General features: G+C 36.2%; 1 protein-coding gene across 8 annotated transcripts in view; it reads left to right on the top strand.

Moving 5' to 3' along the window:
* The window catches only part of LOC109067372 (IQ motif and SEC7 domain-containing protein 1-like), a 78,892-nt gene that overhangs the window by 41,481 nt on the left and 17,709 nt on the right, over positions 1-19,702 (top strand). For 3 of the 8 annotated variants that reach the window (XM_042750728.1, XM_042750731.1, XM_042750729.1), the window contains one exon: positions 17,236-17,521. In XM_042750728.1, coding sequence (XP_042606662.1) covers positions 17,236-17,521 — 286 coding nt within the window. Of the gene's footprint in view, positions 1-876; positions 952-5,687; positions 6,262-13,913; positions 14,217-17,235; positions 17,522-19,702 lie in introns of those variants that run through there. The other 5 variants (XM_042750733.1, XM_042750732.1, XM_042750730.1 and 2 more) reach the window with 5 other exon arrangements.

Genomic DNA, 19,702 nt, shown 5'->3' with positions numbered 1-19,702 from the left:
GAGTGAATTTAGATCATCATAAAGCTTCAGAGATTAATTGTCTGGTTTCATAGTTCAGTGCTGATAACTAGAGCTCAGATGTGATGTTGTTGCCCCATCTGCTGGGTAAAAAACCCCATAAACAATGCTAAATCATATCTGAAAGCCTCTTATGTAAGCTGCTCCTGACCGGTGGAAGTGTTGTTTCTGTCCTGAGGGTGTTGTGTGCTCTGCGTTTGGTCAGATAGGAAATGAGATATTCTCATGAATGATTCAGCATCATCTCTCCTACAGGAAGAACCAACCCAAAGCCTGTGTTCCTGATGTAAATCCTGAGAAAAAGCTAAAAACCTTAGGATAACATTAGGATCAAAGTCCACTATCACAGCAGGAGAACATTGTTGAGATAACCTTGGGTTCTCCTGTCATTGACCTTAAAATGACATGCTTTTGTGTAGGGTTGAAACTAAATTCTTTGGACAGTGACCCTCCTGGAACAGAAAATAGTCCTTGTAGATCCTCATGAAAATAATTAACATTTCAGATCATTTGGGATTAGTTTAGTTTGGATATATATTTTACACAGTGGTTACACAATTTTTTTTTTTTTTTTTTTTTTTCTGATAATAGTACAAAAGATTAAAAAAGCAACATGAATGCAAAATTTTTGAAAGATTTTCCTTGTATATCATTATTTGTTATGGACATTGATACATGATACATTATGTTTGTGTTGAGTAGATATTGATGCTGTTGCTGGTTCTTTATCAGTAGATAGCTGATGTCAGCTACAAACATTACAGACAGCACGCGTGTTTTGAGTGAGAAACTTTACGAGTGTGTAATGAGTGCTGAGACTGAACTAATGAACTCGTTGATTATTTGACCTAGTGTCAGATCTGCAGTCAGCCACCATCTCAGTCTCCTGAAGATCTGCTGATCTGGAACGGGCTTTGGGTTGAGTATGTTTGTGTGTGTATGTGGCTTTCTTTTGTGAATATGAATGTGTCAGTTGTCTATATGGTGGAGTGTTTTGGTAATATTTGTTTCATCAGCACAAATCTGTCATTTTGTTACAGTATATATTAGAGATGCATATGTAATTTATTATAATTTAATATGATATATGAGTTGGGTAACACTTTAGTATAGGGACCAATTCTCGCTATTAATTAGTTGCTTTATTATTATTAAAATATTATTAAAATATTGGCTGTTTATTAGAACTTATAAAGCACATATTCTGCATGACCATATTCTACATCCCTAATCCTACCCAACACCTAAACTTAACAACTACCTTACTGACTATTAATAAGCAGAAAATTGGGCGATTATTGAGGCAAAAGTCATAGTTTATGGGTTGTTAATAGTGAGAATTGGACCTTAAAATACAATTTGATCATGAGTTGTTTAAATAAAAGTTAATTATCAGGTTTCTTTATGTAAAAACGACATCTTAATGTACTATTAGTTTTTCCATCCAAAGTGTCTTATAGATCACCTATTACATGTTTAGACCTCCTGGAGCAAACTACGGTCAAGTATCTTGAACATGATGGTGGTAGTTTCTCTTTCAGCTTTAAACTTCTGCTAACACACCATAGCAAGTCATAACAAAATCATACCTGGACAGCATAACTAACATATATTTTTAAGTGGAATTTGTAATCATGCAGAATGTGACTGAGTTTTACCTTGAAGTTCATGTTTGGAAATGGCTGTCCCAGTGTAAAGTGTGTGTGTGAATGGAACAGCATTCTGACGTCTGTCTCTTGTCTATCTGTGATTATTGTTTTTCTATGAGTGTTCATAGAGTGCATTTTTATGCATGCAATACAGTGATGGATGAGAGATGAACAAATAGATGTTTCTCAAAAGGCTAAAAGAGTTTTCTTCTTTTTGAGTTTTGCTGCAGGATGTTATTTCATAATTGTTTGTCTCCATGCATTCTCATGAGAAAAAGGCAATTCGTAGTCCGTCTGCCACTAAAGTTTAGAGGATCCACATGAGCCTGGGGACCCGGTCTGGGGCCTGAGTAAATAGAGAATGAGTCTCTCTCATTCCAGAGCAAGAGCCACATATTCTCCAGCAGGGATTTATGTGAGCCAGCGACCCTCTGGGCATGATAGACTGAAAGAGCAATCTATTGGCTTTTTGGCTAATCATGACAACATGACAATACAGCACAGTGTCCATCACAGCATTAGCTTGTTACAACAGGAATTTCTTATTATTGCTTTGGTATAAAAAAGCTTTGGCTTTGGTATCGCTTTATTTTAAGGTGTCCTTGTTAAACATGTTACATGTACTTACTATTATAGTAACAATAAATTATGCATAATTATATTCAAGTAACCCTAAGCCTTATCCTAATACTAACCATATAGTAAGTACATGTAGTTAATTAATATTACTCAGTACTTAAATGTATAATTACACTGTAACAAGGACACCTTAAAATAAAGTGTAACCTAAACTTCTCTTTCTCTTCTTTGGACCCTGCAGGTAGTCACATTTATTTAATGCATTTACTGTTACGTTACTACACATACTGTATATCTGTATACCTGCTTATTAAAACTTCAAATGAAATTCATGACAAAAGGCTAAAATCTCAACAAAACAACTTCAGTTATTCTGTTTATAGACCTATGTATTGTGAGGACTCGCCACCCTGGGTCACATCACTATAACGGACTTGTGGAAGGGATTTAGTTGTTTGCTTTCGCTAGGAATGTCACTTCAAATGACGTCCTCTTCTTGAAAACACCATTGAAATTAAACCAGATCTTCTGTCTGCAGTCCCACAGATTCTAGTTAAATTCAGCCTGTTAAACAAACCTCAGCAGATATGACCACATAACACACCTGCTTTCAGAGAAAGCACGTCAGAATCAGAAATATAGAATGACATCAGTAGCTGTTTCCGTCCACCAATTTTTATGCACATTTTAGGATATTGCATAAAAAAATGCTGGATGGAAATGACAAAATATGCATTAAAAAAACTTATGCGCTCAACTAAGTAGGATAATTTTTTTATTTGGTAAGAAAACATGCGCATAAATTGCACATAAACTACGATGGAAAGACATGTGACTTTGCGATGGGACAGCATGAACTGGACCAACCAATGGACCGATCTCATTGCACAGCATCTGAAATGCTAGTTTTGTCATTCTAATATGCTTGAGAAAAGTCTCGTCAAAGTGCTTTGTTATAATTAACTCCAAGAACTGTGTTTCCAAACAGAAGACTCAGAAAATAAGAGAACACGACTGCGTTTCACCAGCATGCTCTGAAACTCGTAATTTATTATATACAGTATACTAATTATTATGTACAGTGCCTTCTACTATACTGCAGCAAATTTAGTTTTTCTTTATGATATTTAGGTCAGGTTAATCAGGACTGACGATTTTGTTCTCTTCAATTCCCTGGGTTTATATTTATTTTTGTTTAATGTGGATTGACGATTTTGTTCTCTTCAATTCCCTGGGTCCGGTGCTTTATTTGCAAATGTTTTATGTAATAATAATTTTTACAAATAACAAGAATTTAATTCATTTAACATATGTAAATGTGTTATATTCTTATTAAAGACATATTTGTATTTTGCAAATCAAACAAGTGGCTGTTGACTTTTTTTTGTAGGGGCTTTATTTGGTGTAATGCTTTTTGCCCATACATTTAATTCATAACTTTGGATGGAAACATAGCTAGTTTCCGCTGGTACTGTGTGACATTTTTTAGGGGTGGTGTTGCTTTTTAACACTCATATTTTCTGGTCAGTTCTTGTTAAACCATATAACTTTGTGATGACTTAAGGCTGGGTAATGAGAATATAATAATGACTGGCAGGCACAATAATAAGACGCTGTGATTGTGGGCCTGGTGGCAGTTATCTTTGAGTTGAAGCAGATGTTTTATGAGAGGCCAGTTGGGTTTCCCGGATCTGTCATCAACCTGGCTCTGTCTGTGAATAACACCACAGGCGCAAACCCTCCAATGTACTACACATTTTAGTGTGATATGAAGTAAACACAATCAAGATCAGATCTATTGCTGTTCTGGTTGAGGTTTGCTGCATGGATGTCTGTTTTCTGCACTGGTGAGCTAAAGAGGAGATGTGAGATTGGGAAGTTTAATGTGACAGGTGACACATGCATAAGTGAACTGTGAGGTCTGGAGGAGGAACAGTAAAATAGCCCATAATGTCTCATGCTCACAGACTTCAAGTGTCATTCTTTCTTTGACTTATGGACGTTTGCGCTGCTTCTCTGAACTTGTGAACTGTTCCCCTTAGCAATGCACCGTTTTAGTTTTAGTTGCAAACCAAAGGAAGCAGTCGTTTTCTCCACATGGAGAGAAAACGTCCCACTTCTAATTAGAGGACGTGGTCACCTTCATCCAGTCATGCAGCCGCAGTGATTGGTGTCCTTGTAAAGGAAACAGTTGGCCATCTGGTACTTATTTTCTCTTTTTCCTGTCACCTCACATGCCATTATTCAGAGAGGGCCAGTGAACCTTGCAGCACCTCTACAGCCCCATCTCACGCTCCTCACACCATCATCTAGAGCCCTGTCAGTCCACGACTACAGCTGCCTGTCACATCATACATTTTTGTACTTGACCTCTACATATACAGTACTTGAATTATATATAATGCCCCATGATGTAATGAAATACAAGATTACTATTGCTTTGTTCATGTTAAAACTATATTGTAACATAAACTAATAAACTTAATGTGGTGCATATTTTTCAGTGAAACATAAATGAACAGGTAAAAGTTCTGTAATAGTACTAATTAACCGAATGAGTTTTAAATACAAAATAACCATATATATATATATACATATATATATATATATATATATATATATATATATATATATATATATATATATATATATATATATATATATATATATATATATATCAATTTATTTATGTATTTATCATCAGTAAAGTTTCAGTTTCTTTCAATGTCATTCTTTTTAAACTGAATATTGCTTGTTCCACAGGTAGACATATTTTAGCCAGGTTCATACTTTTAAACACAATACACTTAATTATATCAATATGTACCAATATTGATAATTATATAATTTAATTAGATTAATATTTATATGTAGACCATTCTTGCAAACCATTCATTATAAACTATGCCATGATTTATGGCAAGTATGTAATATATAATCTTCTTTTATATTTGACTGAAAAATATGCAGTATATTTAAGTTTATTATTTAAATACACAATTTATTTATATAGTTTATTATTTATATTAACTTTGTTTATGTTAAGCTGTGTAATTTATGTGTAAATTATGCATTTTATATGTAATTAAAATGCATAAATCTTACATTTAGGCTTTTTTATGTGTATCACTGCTTTTATGTTTTCACAAATATTTAGGGCCCAGATAATACAGAAGACATAAAATGTTGCCCCTTATTCTGTAAACTATCTATCTGCATCATTGATGTTTGTAATGTGAAATTATAATAAATTAGTTTAATAAACATAGGGTTTTTGTTTAAAATCCATTCCCAGTGTTGCAGTGAATTGGTTTATGTGCTGTAACGCTGTGTATTCTTTACAAGAGTAACCATAACCGTACAGAATATAAGAACAAGAATCAAGACAGCCTCTATAAAGGCTTTTGTATCCACATATAAATTTGAAAAAAAAGGTAATTGAATCAAGGTCAATGAATACTCAACGTCTTTTTCTCTTTAAAAAGCATGCAGCATGTTTTTGTAATGCTGAGAAAGTGCATTTGTCTTTCAGAGTCTAAACACATGAAGCATGTAAATGTGAAGCATAAACACATGATCGTCAGAGCAGAGCAGCAAAAGCTGGAGAGTTTGAACAGGACAAGCTCTCTCTCTCTCTCTGAAAGGCTCTATTAATAGAGGTGCTTCCTCTTTTTCCCACTTGCATTCCTCCACTGCCCCGTGCAGAAGTCACCCTGTGAGTGTTCACTCATTCATTGGTTCCTTCCCTCTCTCCCGCCTTCTTTCACAAGCACAACCTCTAACTGTAGATCTGAAGCAAGGTTTGCGTTTCATAGGCTGCTGGCATCAAGTCTGTCGGTGGGATTCCTTTTGGTGGATGTGCCAGATAGAGAGAGCCCTGGAGCGCATGGATCCAGTGATGGTTGAGTTGGCTGCGTTGTTGTGGACGTGTGTTCTTCTGCAGATACAGTATGTGGTGTTTGCAGTGCAACTCAGAGAAAACGCAGTCTCTGCTTGAACTGGAGCTGGACAGCTGGTAAGACTGGACTATAACTAGTGTTTGTGTGAAAGTTTAGGTCTGAACTAATGATTAAACAATGCATTTTGAGTATAATGACTATAAAATGAATGCTATTAAAGAATATTTGTTGATATTAGTGCTGTCAAACGATTAATCGTGATTAATCGCATCCAAAATAAAAGTTTTTGTTTGCATAATATATGTGTGTGTATATTTATTATGTATATAAATACACTGACATGCATGTATATGTTTAAGAAAATCATGTTAAGTTTATATATTAAATAAATTTATACATGATAATTTATATGACTATTAATATATACATGCAAATACTAAAAACGTTTATTTTGGATGCGATTAATTGCGATTAATTGTTTGACAGCACTGGTTTATATTCATGTATTCAGTGATGTTATTGGAAGTGGCCTTTGTCCAGTTACAGTACATCTGAATTAAGTCAACAAAGGTTTCAAAGTGCTGTAAAACAGACTGTGGAATATAATGTTTGCATTGAAAAGCCTGTGTATATACAAGCTTGTCATATGCTGTTGACCTGGTCTATGTCAATTTAGCACCGGTTTCATTCATTCTTTGGTCTCTGTAGCAGTGGTCATGTGCCCTGACAGAAGTATTGCTCTATATTTATGAGATGATCACATAATAAAAGTGTTTTTTTTAGCCTGTCCAGCTGAGAGATACAGTGTAACATGACAGTCCACATGTTTCAGGTCTCGAACACAGAGTTCTTAGACAGTATAAAACTGGATATATTTGCTTGTCAGAGATGTCCTCGGCTGATGTTGTTAGTCTTATTAGTGGAGTTTTTTGTTGTGAGGTGTTTTTTAGATTTTTGTTTTGTTTTTTTTTTATTGTGTAGTGTTTTTTTGTGGGATCTGTGTTTTTCTGTTTTATGTTGGAAGGCCATGAGGCATTTGTCATTCTGGACAAATTATCAGTTGCACTTTATTTTAAGGTGTCCTTGAGTAATATTAATTAACTACATGTACTTACTATATGGTTAGGGTTAGGATTAGGGTTTAGCTTAGGGTTACTTGCATGCATGTAATCATGGCTAATTTGTTATTATAATAGTAAGTACATGGAACGTGTAACAAGGACACCTTAAAATAAAGTGTTACCTAAAGTGCTACTGAATTTTCAAATTGAAGTAGCTGTGTGGGTTTTTTTTTTATTACCTTTCGTGGAATTTTTATTTTTTATTTTTCCTGTGGTGAGGGAAATCAGGGCCTGAGCTTTGAGTTCAACACTTGTGTGTTGTGTTTTTGTCTATGTCACATGTCTGCAATGCTGAGCTAGATAACAGAATAACACCAGAAAGATCAGCAGGGAACGGCTGCTTCCTTTGCTGGAGGACACATAACAGCCACCTCATATCCTGTGCAAACAGCCCTACAGCAAAACCACAAATCAGCAGACAATTTGACTCGGGACATATTATTTTTATTGTAGCATTGTTAGTAATGGGATGCCTGTGTGATTCTTTGGTTGCCTGTGAATGTATCATTCAGTAATTCAGTTACTAATTGCGAAAGGTCTGCAAGAGGAGTTCTTATGTAGGAAATGTAGCGGCAGAAGTATTAAAAAATATAGATAACAAAATATCAAAGCAAGTGGCATCAGTAAACTATTTGTGCTAGAGCTTTTCTCAATTACATTGCACTTTTGGATTGACTCACTTTTGCAAGTTACTGGTGTCAAGTCAGTTCTCCTCAGGTGACCACAGGTGTAGTTCATATGTAGTTCATTACATCACAGCTATGAAAAGTTCCATTAATGTTTGACAAAGCAAAAAAAGTCATTTTTAGCTGTGTATCTCATTTGTTGTAGTTGTTTTTACCTCAAACCTACAACACATTGTCTTTATTTTGTGAAACATTGTGCTTGGCTGTCCCTCTTTAAATATCAAACCAAGTGGTATTTATTTTAGTTATCAAATATGATGACTTTTAAGTGTGGCTTTGTGGTTTAAGTATCCAAACGCTTTTTGAGATCACTTTATGTTTAATATGTGATGTTGTGTTTGACTGTCATTTATAGTAAAACTGCAAGTGGGTCATGTGGTCTGCAGTGTGTTTCAGGCACATATGGAAATCCACTTGAGACGACCAGCATGCTCTGAGAAACACACACACACATATACACACACACAGGGCTGAAGTCTGCTATTCATTAACGTGATGGACTCCCAAAGATTTTTCCTGCCCTCTTTCTCATCCACCTTTATTCCCTTGGAATGCTGGAATCCCCCTGCTGTCTGTCAAACACCCATTGGTTTGACAGACGCACATCCTCTCGCACACACACGTACACAACAAAAAAACACAAATTAATCTAAATAATTTTAATACCATCTGGGGGTTTTTTTTTGGGGGGGGCATTTTGGACTGAGGTACTAGTTTGTTTTAATAAAAGTCAATAATAGAGTAATAGACACCCGGTGGTTTGACAGACGCACTTCCTCTCGCACACACACGCAACAAAAAAATCCAAATTAATCTAAATACAGTAATTTTAATACTAAAATAATAGACAATAACAGACAATAATAATCCTTTGAATCTCATTCAGTTACTGTTACCTACCCTCTTAAAATCCATTTTGTAGGTGTCTATCGACCCCCAGGACCACTAGGTAACTTTTTGGATGAATTAGATGTGCTGTTCTCAACCTTTCCTGAGGATGGTACTCCCCTAGTTATACTTGGAGACTTCAACATACACCTAGAGAAACCTCTATCTGCAGACTTCCACACTCTGCTTGCCTCTTTTGATCTCAACCGAGTGTCAACTACTGCTACTCACAAATCAGGCAACCAACTGGACCTTATTTACACATGACACTGCTCCACTGATCATGTACTGGTTACTCCACTGCACACCTCAGATCACTTCCTCCTCACTCTTAACCTCAACATGGTCCCTAACACATCACTTACCCCTCCACATGTCATCTTTTGATGTAACCTATGCTCACTCTCACCCTTCCGGCTAAACTGTTAGCATCTTTTGATACTAACAGTGCTACTGATACTTTCTGCTCCACTCTTACATCTTGTTTAGACACTGTTTGCCCCTTTTCTTCTAGGCCAGCCCGTACCACCCCTTCTGCTCCTTGGTTATCTGATGTTCTACGCGAACATCGTTCTAAGCTTAGAGCTGCTGAAAGGGTGTGGCACAAATCCAAAAATACTACTGACCTTAATGTGTATCAGTCACTCCTCTCTTCCTTCTCTGCTAATGTCTCCACTGCTAAAAGGACTTATTACCATAAAAAAATTAACAATTCGTCTAACTCTTGCATGCTTTTTAAAAAAATTTCCTTGCTCCTTTGTCCTCCTCCTCCCCCTCCTGCATCAACTCTAATAGCTGACAACTTTGCCACGTTTTTCATTAATAAAATTAAAAACATCAGTGCACAGTTTTCCACCACACAATCCGTCAAGCACATCTCACCAGCAAACATACACTCATTCACATCCTTCTCTTCACTCTCTGAGGCAGAAGTCTCCAAACTCCAAACTCTTTTAGAGAACTACAGACCAGTTTCCCTTCTTCCTTTCATTGCAAAAACACTTGAACAAGCTGTGTTCAACCAAGTCTCTGCCTTTCACACACAGAACAACCTCCTTGACAGCAACTAATCTGGCTTAAGAAATGGACAATCAACCGAGACTGCATTGCTCTCATTTGTTGAAGCCCTAAGACTGGCAAGAGCAGAATCCAAATCTTAAATACTTATCTTGCTTGATCTGTCCACTGCTTTTGACACTGTTAATCACCAGATCCTCCTGTCAACCCTACTGGCAAAGGGCATCTCAGGAACCCCACTTTGTGTGTCCAGGCTGGACTATTGGCAGGTCTTCCAGCCAGTTCTATCAAACCTTTACAATTAATCCAGAACGAAGCAGCAAGATTAATTTTTAATGAGCAAAAAAGAATACACGTCACACCTCTGTTTATTAATTTGCACTGCCTACCAATAGCTGCTCGCATAAAATTCAAGGCATCCATGTTTGCCTACAAAACCACCACTGGCTCTGCACCCCTTTACCTAAATTCATTACTTCAGACGTATGTGCCCTCTAGAAGCTTGCGCTCTGCAAGTGAACATTGCTTGATTGTGCCATCCCAAAGAAGCACAAAGTCACTTTCACGGTCCACAGTCCTTAGCCATCTTCAGGAATCAGCTTAAAACACATCTCTTCCATCTTTATTTGACCCTCTAACATTAGCACTCACTATTCTAATTCTATTCTTAAAAAAAAGACCTCTAACACTAGCTTGCTCTATTCTTTTTCAATTCTATCTGTTTTCTTTTTATTTATCATATAATTTAAAAGCCCTTGCTACGTGTTTAACTGTGTTTAAGCTAACTGAGACTTGTTATAGCACTTGTATCTTGCTCTTTTGTTGATTTTGATTGCTTCCATTGTCCTCATTTGTAAGTCGCTTTGGATAAAAGCGTCTGCTAAATGACTAAATGTAAATGTAAATGTAACACCGAGTGGTTTGACAGACGCACATTCTCTCGCACACACACACACACACACACACACACACACACACACACACACACACACACACACACAACAAAAAATCTAAATTATTATCAATAATTGTAATACAATCTGGGGTTTTTTTGGGGTGGGGGTGGGGGGGGGGGTGGCTGTGGGCTGGCTGATTTTGGACTGACATACTAGTTTATTTTAATAATAGACAATAATAGACACCCAGTGGTTTGACAGACCCACATCCTTTCCACGTGTGTGTGTACTTGTACAGCTATCTTTGTGAGGGCTAGTTTGATTTTTAGAGCATCGGAGTGAGTACAATTTTGTAAAGTGAGGACATTTTGGGCTGTCCTCACTTTCTGAGAGCCCTTTAAAGGCCTGTTTGAGGGTCAAGACCTGGTTTTAGGGTTCAGGTTATAATTGGGTAAAGGTTAGGTTTAGGGTTTGGGTGAGGCACTTAGCTCTGATGGGTAGGTTTAGGGTAAGGAGCTAGAGATTGCATTGTGTCAGTGTATTTCCTCACAAAGATAGCTGTACAGAGTTGTGTGTCTGGGTGTTTTCTTTCTTTTCAGTTGTCTTGTGAAAATCTTCTGTGGTTATGGTGGCCACTCTTGATTAACTGTTAGAAACACAGTTGAGGCTCTAGGGCTCTGTAAGAGGAAATGTCATTTTATACTGTTCTTCATTTTCCCCTCAATCATACAGCTGCTGTTCCTTTTTACTGTGACCTGTGATGAGGAAATGACTTCTCTAGAAGAGTCTGAGTGACACACTTTCACAGAGTTTTGCCAAATCACTAGTTTAAACCTAATTTACAGAGGCTTTCCTGGTAAAGTATCTAAATTGAAATTGTTGTTTATACACTTCTTGTTGTTTGAGAACTCGTTCAAATATGGTAAACATAATATGGTCCATAGAAGTTCTCCAGCTAATTTGGATGTAGTGATGGAATATGAATTTCGGATACAGTTTGGCTTGTAAAGGCTAGATTTACTAACAGCCTGTGTCAGTGCGTTAAAAAACTACTATCAGGATTTACTAAAGCCGCAGTAAAAAATTAGCAATGAGAAGGCACGGACACAGTTATTATTAGTTATTGCATATACATTTGAAGGGGTTTGGCTTTCAGATGCAAAATGTATGGCAAGTGAGTATTTAAATGAATTATGCAATATAATTTACTAAGGTTTTTAGTCAGTTTTCTGGTATTTGTGCCATCATATAACCCCCCCGAAAAAGCATTTATTGTTTTTTTTTTTTTGTTTATTAGATAATAGTGGTGATTGTTTAGTACTTATTGGTGGAATTATTTATTATTATTAATATTTTTTAGAAGTATTCTGAAACTATAAGCACATTACATGCTTTAAACTCAGTCTGATATTGTAAAACAAACTTTTTGCAAAACTCTAAACACACTCTACATTACACACATCATTTGAAACTAACAGCTCTTTTGTTTAATTTGAGTCAAGTCAAGTCATCTTTATTTATATAGCACGTTATACAGAAAAGATTGTGCCAAAGCAACTGAACAACATTAATTAGGAAAACAGTTTGTCAATAATGCAAAATGACAGTTAAAGGCAGTTCACCACTGAATTCAGTGATGTCATCATTCAGCTCAGTTCAGTTTAAATAGTATCTTTGCAATAATTTGCAATCAAGTCAGCGATATCGCTGTAAATGAAGTGTCCCCATCTAAGCAAGATTTACTGATGACCTACACACAGTGATCATGTGGGAACACACTCAAACACCATTTGTTCACTTAGTAATCAAAACTTGTTATTTTTAGAACCATTTTGTGATGGCATACTGAAAATTGGAAACCAAATAGTCTCTACACACTAGAGATTGCTTGTATAAGGATAGAGGATAAGAATGCATAACATCCTTGAAGTTGTTACAGTACATTATAATTCCACAAATTCATTGGATCTGCTTCTCTGAATGTCTGAATGTGAGGACAGAATTAATTCATGCTGCAGTCACACTGACTGCAATACAATCTCCGGAGATCACAGAGTGATCATGCTGTTGGTTGCTAGTAAACATTACTGTCTGTATCACATGGACATTGGTCACGGCTGCTCATTTGTGCAAACTTGAGCTCTGCTTTGCAACTGTTGATGTTAGTGACAAAAGTTGATCAGTGAATGAATGATGCTGCATAATTATCCTTTACATGTTAAAAATGTTAAATCCTAATCCATTAGAATTTAGCAGTAAATGCACACTGAAACTATTCTCCATCTCATTTTACACTGCAGCATGGTTTCTAAACTGTGTGCTGACATTTGTGTCTGAGCACTAGGTAGGCTGGCCACCCGCGAGAGAGGAATGTGTCAGTGTTTGCCAGGACAGATGGTGCATGAGATTCGTCTCGAGAAATATTATGCAAGAAGTGTGAATTTCATTGTGTCGACAGCACATCTCCATGACTGCATGTACTCTGTGTGAATGTGTGGACACGGCACTTATCTGGTCACTGAGATCTTCCCCTGTAGTCCCTTTTAATGCATCACAATTAGTCATAAACAGTTTTGTACTGTACTTGTATTGACTTCAATGAAAAGTTGGGTCCGATAGCAAGCATTGATACTTCAATACCAATGTTATTTTTACCACTACTCACTAATGCTATGACGTGCCTAATAGCATGTTTAGAGAAGCACTTTATTACCCCCTTTATTGTTATGTTTGGTATCATTCTGTAAATAACATGTAGTCTGGATTATTCTAATTTCAAAGTAAGACTAGCATTCTATTTTACAGTCCTGTTCCACATGTAATAACTAGGTACTAACCCTGAACCTACCTCTAATCCTAACCTTAACCCATGTAGTTACCTTATACTACCTAATACTTTCTTAGGTGAGTACACTGAAAATACACATAAGTGCACATACTGTAAAATAAAGTACATCCTATTTAAGGATGAAGTATCGCTAGTTTGTCTTTTGATTAGTTAAAACAGCCTAATGTGCAGAGGTTGAATGTGCAGTACTTCACATTAGTTGTGCATAAGTTTACTGTATTTCATAAAAAGGTGTGCTTGGTTGACATTTGCATTCAGCCTCTCCCGCTGCATTGTAAGGTCTTGTTTAGAGTTGTTTGTACAGTGATGCATGTGACTGGAGGCATGACAACTGCAAACTCGAAGGAGGAAGTTGTTGAAGGAAGTTTCTTTTCTACATTATTTGAGCAAAATCCTGTACATGCAGGCGAGTTCATGACTCTACGCCGAGCGTGATGTGCTGGTTTGTAAATGATTGTTTTCGTCAGAGCAGACTTTGGCTCTCTGGAGGAAACTGAACTGCCCTTCGAACTTGTGGCTTACAATGGCAGAAAAGAAGAAGAAGCTGAACTTCTTTGGCAGGAGGTCTTTCTTTGGACAACATTCAAGTCGAAATTCTGCAAAGAGTAAGAGTTAGTGAGTAATTTTCATTTAAATATGGAAGACATATGCTATGACTGAAGTAAGCATAGCTGATCCTCGTGAACACATGACTTACAAAATGAAAAGGAGTTTGTGTGCTAAGCATGTGCTAGTTAGATCAAGTGCAGTCTTAACTTGATCACTTGAATGTATTTGGTAGAATCATTCTGATTAGGCCTTCTAAACAGCTGAGCTAATAATTAGTTGTGATGTGTAATGCCACTGTGTTTTCCTTTAAGTTTACCATAATGTTTGTTGCAGCTGTTGAAGATTTTTAATCAAGTCTGTTTTTAGAAGTTGTTTGTTCTGTTTATATGTTCTTAATTTTGCCTTTCAATGGTTGGATTTTGATTATATATATATATATATATATATATATATATATATATATATATATATATATATATATATATATATATATATATATATATATATATATATATATATATATATTTAAAAAAACTTTCACTTGGTTATTGTGGGCAATTGCTAGCGAGTATCTTTTTGATTGCTAGGGGTTTCTGGCAGGTAATTAGGTAGTTGCTTACTAGACCAAATCCAAATGGACCCTACCAGGTCATAATATCTCTTTGAAATATCTCTTTCCTTAGCAAGCACCACTAATAACTGTCTTTTTATTTAATATTTTTGGTTACACTTTATTAAGGTCCAATTCTTGCCATTAACAAACCATTAAATTTGATTGTCTCAATAAACTCCTTATGTTCTGCTTATTAATATTTAGTAAGGTAGTTGTTAAGTTTAGGGATTGGGTAGGATTAGGGATGTAGAATATGGTCAGAATACATGCTTTATAAGTATAATAAACAGCCAATATTTTAATAACAGGCATGCTAATAAGCAACTAGTTAATAGCGGGAATTGGTCCCTAAACTAAAATGTTACCATGTTTTTGTTTTGTTTTGCTCAGTTTTGAAAATCAAGTTTTCCAAGTTGTTCAAATATTGACAGTGTTTAATGAAACACACATTATATTTGCCTAAAACTGTGTGTATAGTAGCTTTAAGGCAAAGTCATGATTATTAATAAGTTTGCAATTAAAATAGTTCTAAATTTACTTTGAAACTTAGAGTCAAGTGCATAAATGACAGTACTCCTGGTGTTTCTAGAAACATGGAATGTGTTCACCCCTGAATGGTTCTTATCTATTTAAATTTAACAACGAAGGCTGCATTTGCATAGATCCAATCTTTTGACACATATCCAGTTCTTTGTGCCGCCTGCTTCCTTAAGTCTCACCTGACTGCCAAAATATACTGACAGCAACACTTGGAATAGTTGGAAGTGTTGAATATGAGCACAATGTGATGTTTTATAGCATGCCAATGCTTTTAAACATGTCTATAGTGGCTTACAATGCATCGGGACATTGCATCTGATTCTGCAAAGGTGGAGGAGAAAAATTGCATTGTTTTTGCTTTGCCGTGATAAGTGCAGTCTTATTAAACAGCATAATTTATGTAACTGCCCTTGTTACATTGTAGGGCTGTCAAAATGGCTGAAAAACTACAGTAAATTCGAATTTTGTATGTAAATATTATCAATATTCAAATTATACTCGAATTTAAAAGGCCTAATTTCAGTTAGGGGGAAAAAAAGCTTTTGGCTTCTCTCCTGGCGCATCGAGCAAAATATTATGCACGTTTCTTCAAAGCATAATAAAATAACACGACTATCTTTGAAAAAAAGTGCATAATGTTTAAAATAATGTTTATTAACTGTATATAATTAAAGTTGCTTAAACAATTAGAAACAAATCAGCATCATGCATGTATGTATAGTTTAATATACAGTGGGATGGGGAAAAACCACCATAAAGTCTTGAGACATGTTTTTAAAAACTTGAACTTACATTGATTTTACATGGCTTTCTAAACATACCGCTCTCTTGTACGAGACACGAGTGCAATGGTGATAGATGAACTTCTAGAAATTGCGATAAATATGTGTTCTGTGTGAACGGCTTGGTTTTGGTTTTGACGTAAACAACATTATCTCTGCACTGATGTTCTCTTTTTCACAATATTTTGAATGAACAACAATGTAGCAGCGTCGCATCTAGTGGGTTCAACTGGATAAGCTAAGAAAAACATTAAAATGCAATGACACTTACATTGACGTTGCATTTCATGCACCACTGATAAGGCTGCCTGATGCACACCTACAATCTGAATGCAACGTTTCTGCATTCAAATGTAGATTTTTATTTTAAATTCGACGAATTTCCGAAATTTTACTTCTTTTTTTTTGACAGCCCTATTACATTGCACCACAGATTAATGTACTGTAACAGGTAACTTCATTAGCACTCCACTGACTGTTTGATCATGAACCTCTTGTACAATACAAGTATTTAGATGCAGGTCAGATGACCAGGAATCACATTTAAAAGTGTCAAAAAAAAATTAAATTCCAAAAAATGTGTGTGTTTGACTGTTGCATTTGCATCTTGCATCTTCTGCAGCATCTCTCATGACATGACATTCAGGAAAGCAGCTCCGGTTAAAAGAAGTTTAACACAAAGCCATTTGGTGTGAATGGCCCCTAAATCTTACTTATTTCAGAATAAAAAATGAAAACTCAATCTAGGATAGGTCAGGCATGAAAATGCAGCCTGAATCACAGAAGCATAGAAAAGCTTTTATATCTCATCTGGTGTTGGGAATGGTACACTTGGATTTACATGAAAATCCTAGGCTAGAGTGCATAGAGACTGTTAATACCTGTACAGGAGCGGTCCTGCAGAAAGCCTAGATGCTTAATAACAACTATGGCCATGTACTTGCCCATTTAAAACAATCTGGATGGATTTGTCAACATTAGAAAGGCTAAGAAAAATGTTTGTGCATAAGCACAGCAGAACGTTTGCATGAGAATCTTTTCTGCACATGCAATGTATGTGAAATTGTTAGTGAGTATGACCCACTGTACCATGTAAATGTTGTAAATGTGTATTTTTACATTCATTAATTTGCTTTCTTGTCTTGTCTAGTGTGGAGGGGAATGTTCAAAACAGTGAGCCCGGCCCTTCCTTGGACACCAGCACAGGATATGGCCATGATCGAGTCTCTGTCACACACAGTTCTTCCTTGAGTCCGGAGCAGTTTGAAAGCCCAGTGTACAGTCACAACATCCAGCCAGGCCCACAGCGCCCTCAGCGGCCCAAACTACAGCACTCTCAGTCCATCCTCCGCAAGCAGGCAGAGGAGGAGGCCATAAAGCGCTCGCACTCCCTCTCTGAGAGCTATGAGCTCTCCACAGACCTGCAGGACAAGAAGGTACAGTGTCCCAGCAAATTAATATTGGACCAGAGCTTTGAACGAACCTATGCTGCATTTTGTAGTTTGCACAATCATGATTATCATCAACATTGTGTGTGTTTCAAAACTTGGAAAACACTTTATTCACACACATAAGTTTGTTGATAATCAGAAATTCTACTAGTAAGTAACTTTGCACCTACATGTCAACTAGCAGTCATTACAGTATTAGTACATTGTAAAAATTATTTAACGGAAAAAGACCTAAAAAACCTATTAATTTGTTAATGGTAAATTCCCCTACTTTATACAGTGAAAAATGGCAATGCATTTCATGTAATTTTGCGGTAATAATTTTGAAAGTTAAAAAGAACATATAATTAACGGTGAAAACCATAAATTGACATTCCCAGAATTCCCTGCGTTACGTTTAATGTTTTTTTTAGTTTAAAAAAACTATGTTTCTTATTAGTTTTTCTTTAATGGTTATGTTCATTAGGGTTGTCTAATGTTGTTAAATTAATTGCATTATTTCAGTATCATGTGTGTTACCATGATGGTGTTTAGTGTTTGTGTGAATGGCATTGTGCATCTTCTGTATATGTTAGTATTTTCCTTCTCAGCTTTTGGAAAAGTTGTTTGTGATAAGCTTTGGTTCATCATGTGACTTTCTCATGACTGCATGCTTTTGGTGGTTATCAGTGTATTACAAAAGTACTAAACATATTTCAGTAGTTTAATAGGTTGCTATAGTGCTGCTGGAAAGTTTGTGAACCCTTTAGAATTGTCTATATTTCTGCATAAATACAACCCCAAAAATCATCAGATTTTCATGCAAGAGAACCCAATTAAACAAATGAGATGAAAATATGTACTTTGTCATTTATTTATTCAGGAAAATGATCCAATATTACATATCTGTGAGCGGCAAAAGTATGTGAATCTCTAGGATCAGCTGTTAATTTGAAGGTAAAATTTGAGTCCATCTGTTCAGAGGTGTTTTTAATCAGTGAGATGACTATCAGGAGTCAGTGTGTGCCCTGTTTTATTTAAAGAACAGGGATCTATCAAAGTGTGGTCATGTTTGTGGAAGTGTATCATGGCACAAACAAATGAGATCTCTGAGGACCAACTCCCTGAGGAGTTGATGTTGTTCATCAGGCTAGAAAAGATTTCAAAGCCACTCCACCAATCCACAGTCAGACAGATTGTGTACAAATGGAGGAAATTCAAGACCACTGTTACCCTCCCCAGGAACGCTCCACCAACAAAGATCACTCCAAAGACAAGACGTGTAAAAGTCAGCTACTGTAGGTTTCATAGGCCTTTCTCATATTGGCTAATGTTACTGTGTATGAGTCCATCATCAGGAGAACATTGAACATTCCAGCATAAGAACCTCATCCCATCTGTGAAACATGGTGGTACTAGTATAATAGTTTTGGGCCTGTTTTACTGCATCTGGTCCAGGGTGGCTTGCCATCATTGGTGGAACAATGAATTCTGAATTATACTAGCAAATTCTGAGGGAAAATGTCAGGACATCTGTCCGAGAACTGAATCTCAAGAGAAAGTGGGTCATGCAGCAAGATAATGACCCCAAGCACAAGCACACAAGTCATTCTACCAAAGAGTTAGAGTTAGAGTCAGTCATTCCAAAGCTAATGTTTTGGAATGACTGAGTCAAATTCCGAACCTTAATCCAATTGAAATTTTGTGGAAGGACCTGAAGAAAGCAGTTCATAGGAGGAAACCCACCAACATCACAGAGTTGAAGTGGTTCTGTACTGTGGAATGGGCTAAAATTCCTACAAGCTGCTGTGCAGGACTGATCAGCAGTTACAAGAAATGTAACTTGCAGTTATTGCTGCAAAAGTGGGTCACACCAGATACTGAAAGCAAAGATTCACATACTTTTGCCACTCACAGATACTGTATTTAACACCAGATCATTTTTTCTCAATAAATAAGTAACAAAGTATACAGTATATGAAGAGTTTGGTTCCAAAACGCAATAAATCCATTTTGATCAATTTGAGTAAAGATTTGTTTCAAACTTTCACATAGCATCTTTAGGTTATAATAATATTGAAAATTCAAATCCAGATTTTGATTTTCAAAGATTTATTATAAAATTGTATTATTTTTTTCCCAAAATGCAAAAAATCCATGACGCTTTTTGTTTGTTTGTTTGTTTGA

This window comes from Cyprinus carpio, chromosome B23 (genome assembly GCF_018340385.1).
Source record: "Cyprinus carpio isolate SPL01 chromosome B23, ASM1834038v1, whole genome shotgun sequence".
Classification (NCBI taxonomy): Eukaryota; Metazoa; Chordata; class Actinopteri; order Cypriniformes; family Cyprinidae; genus Cyprinus; species Cyprinus carpio.
The sequence above is the reverse complement of the archived record's forward strand: the minus strand, read 5'-3'. Positions and strand labels throughout refer to the sequence as shown.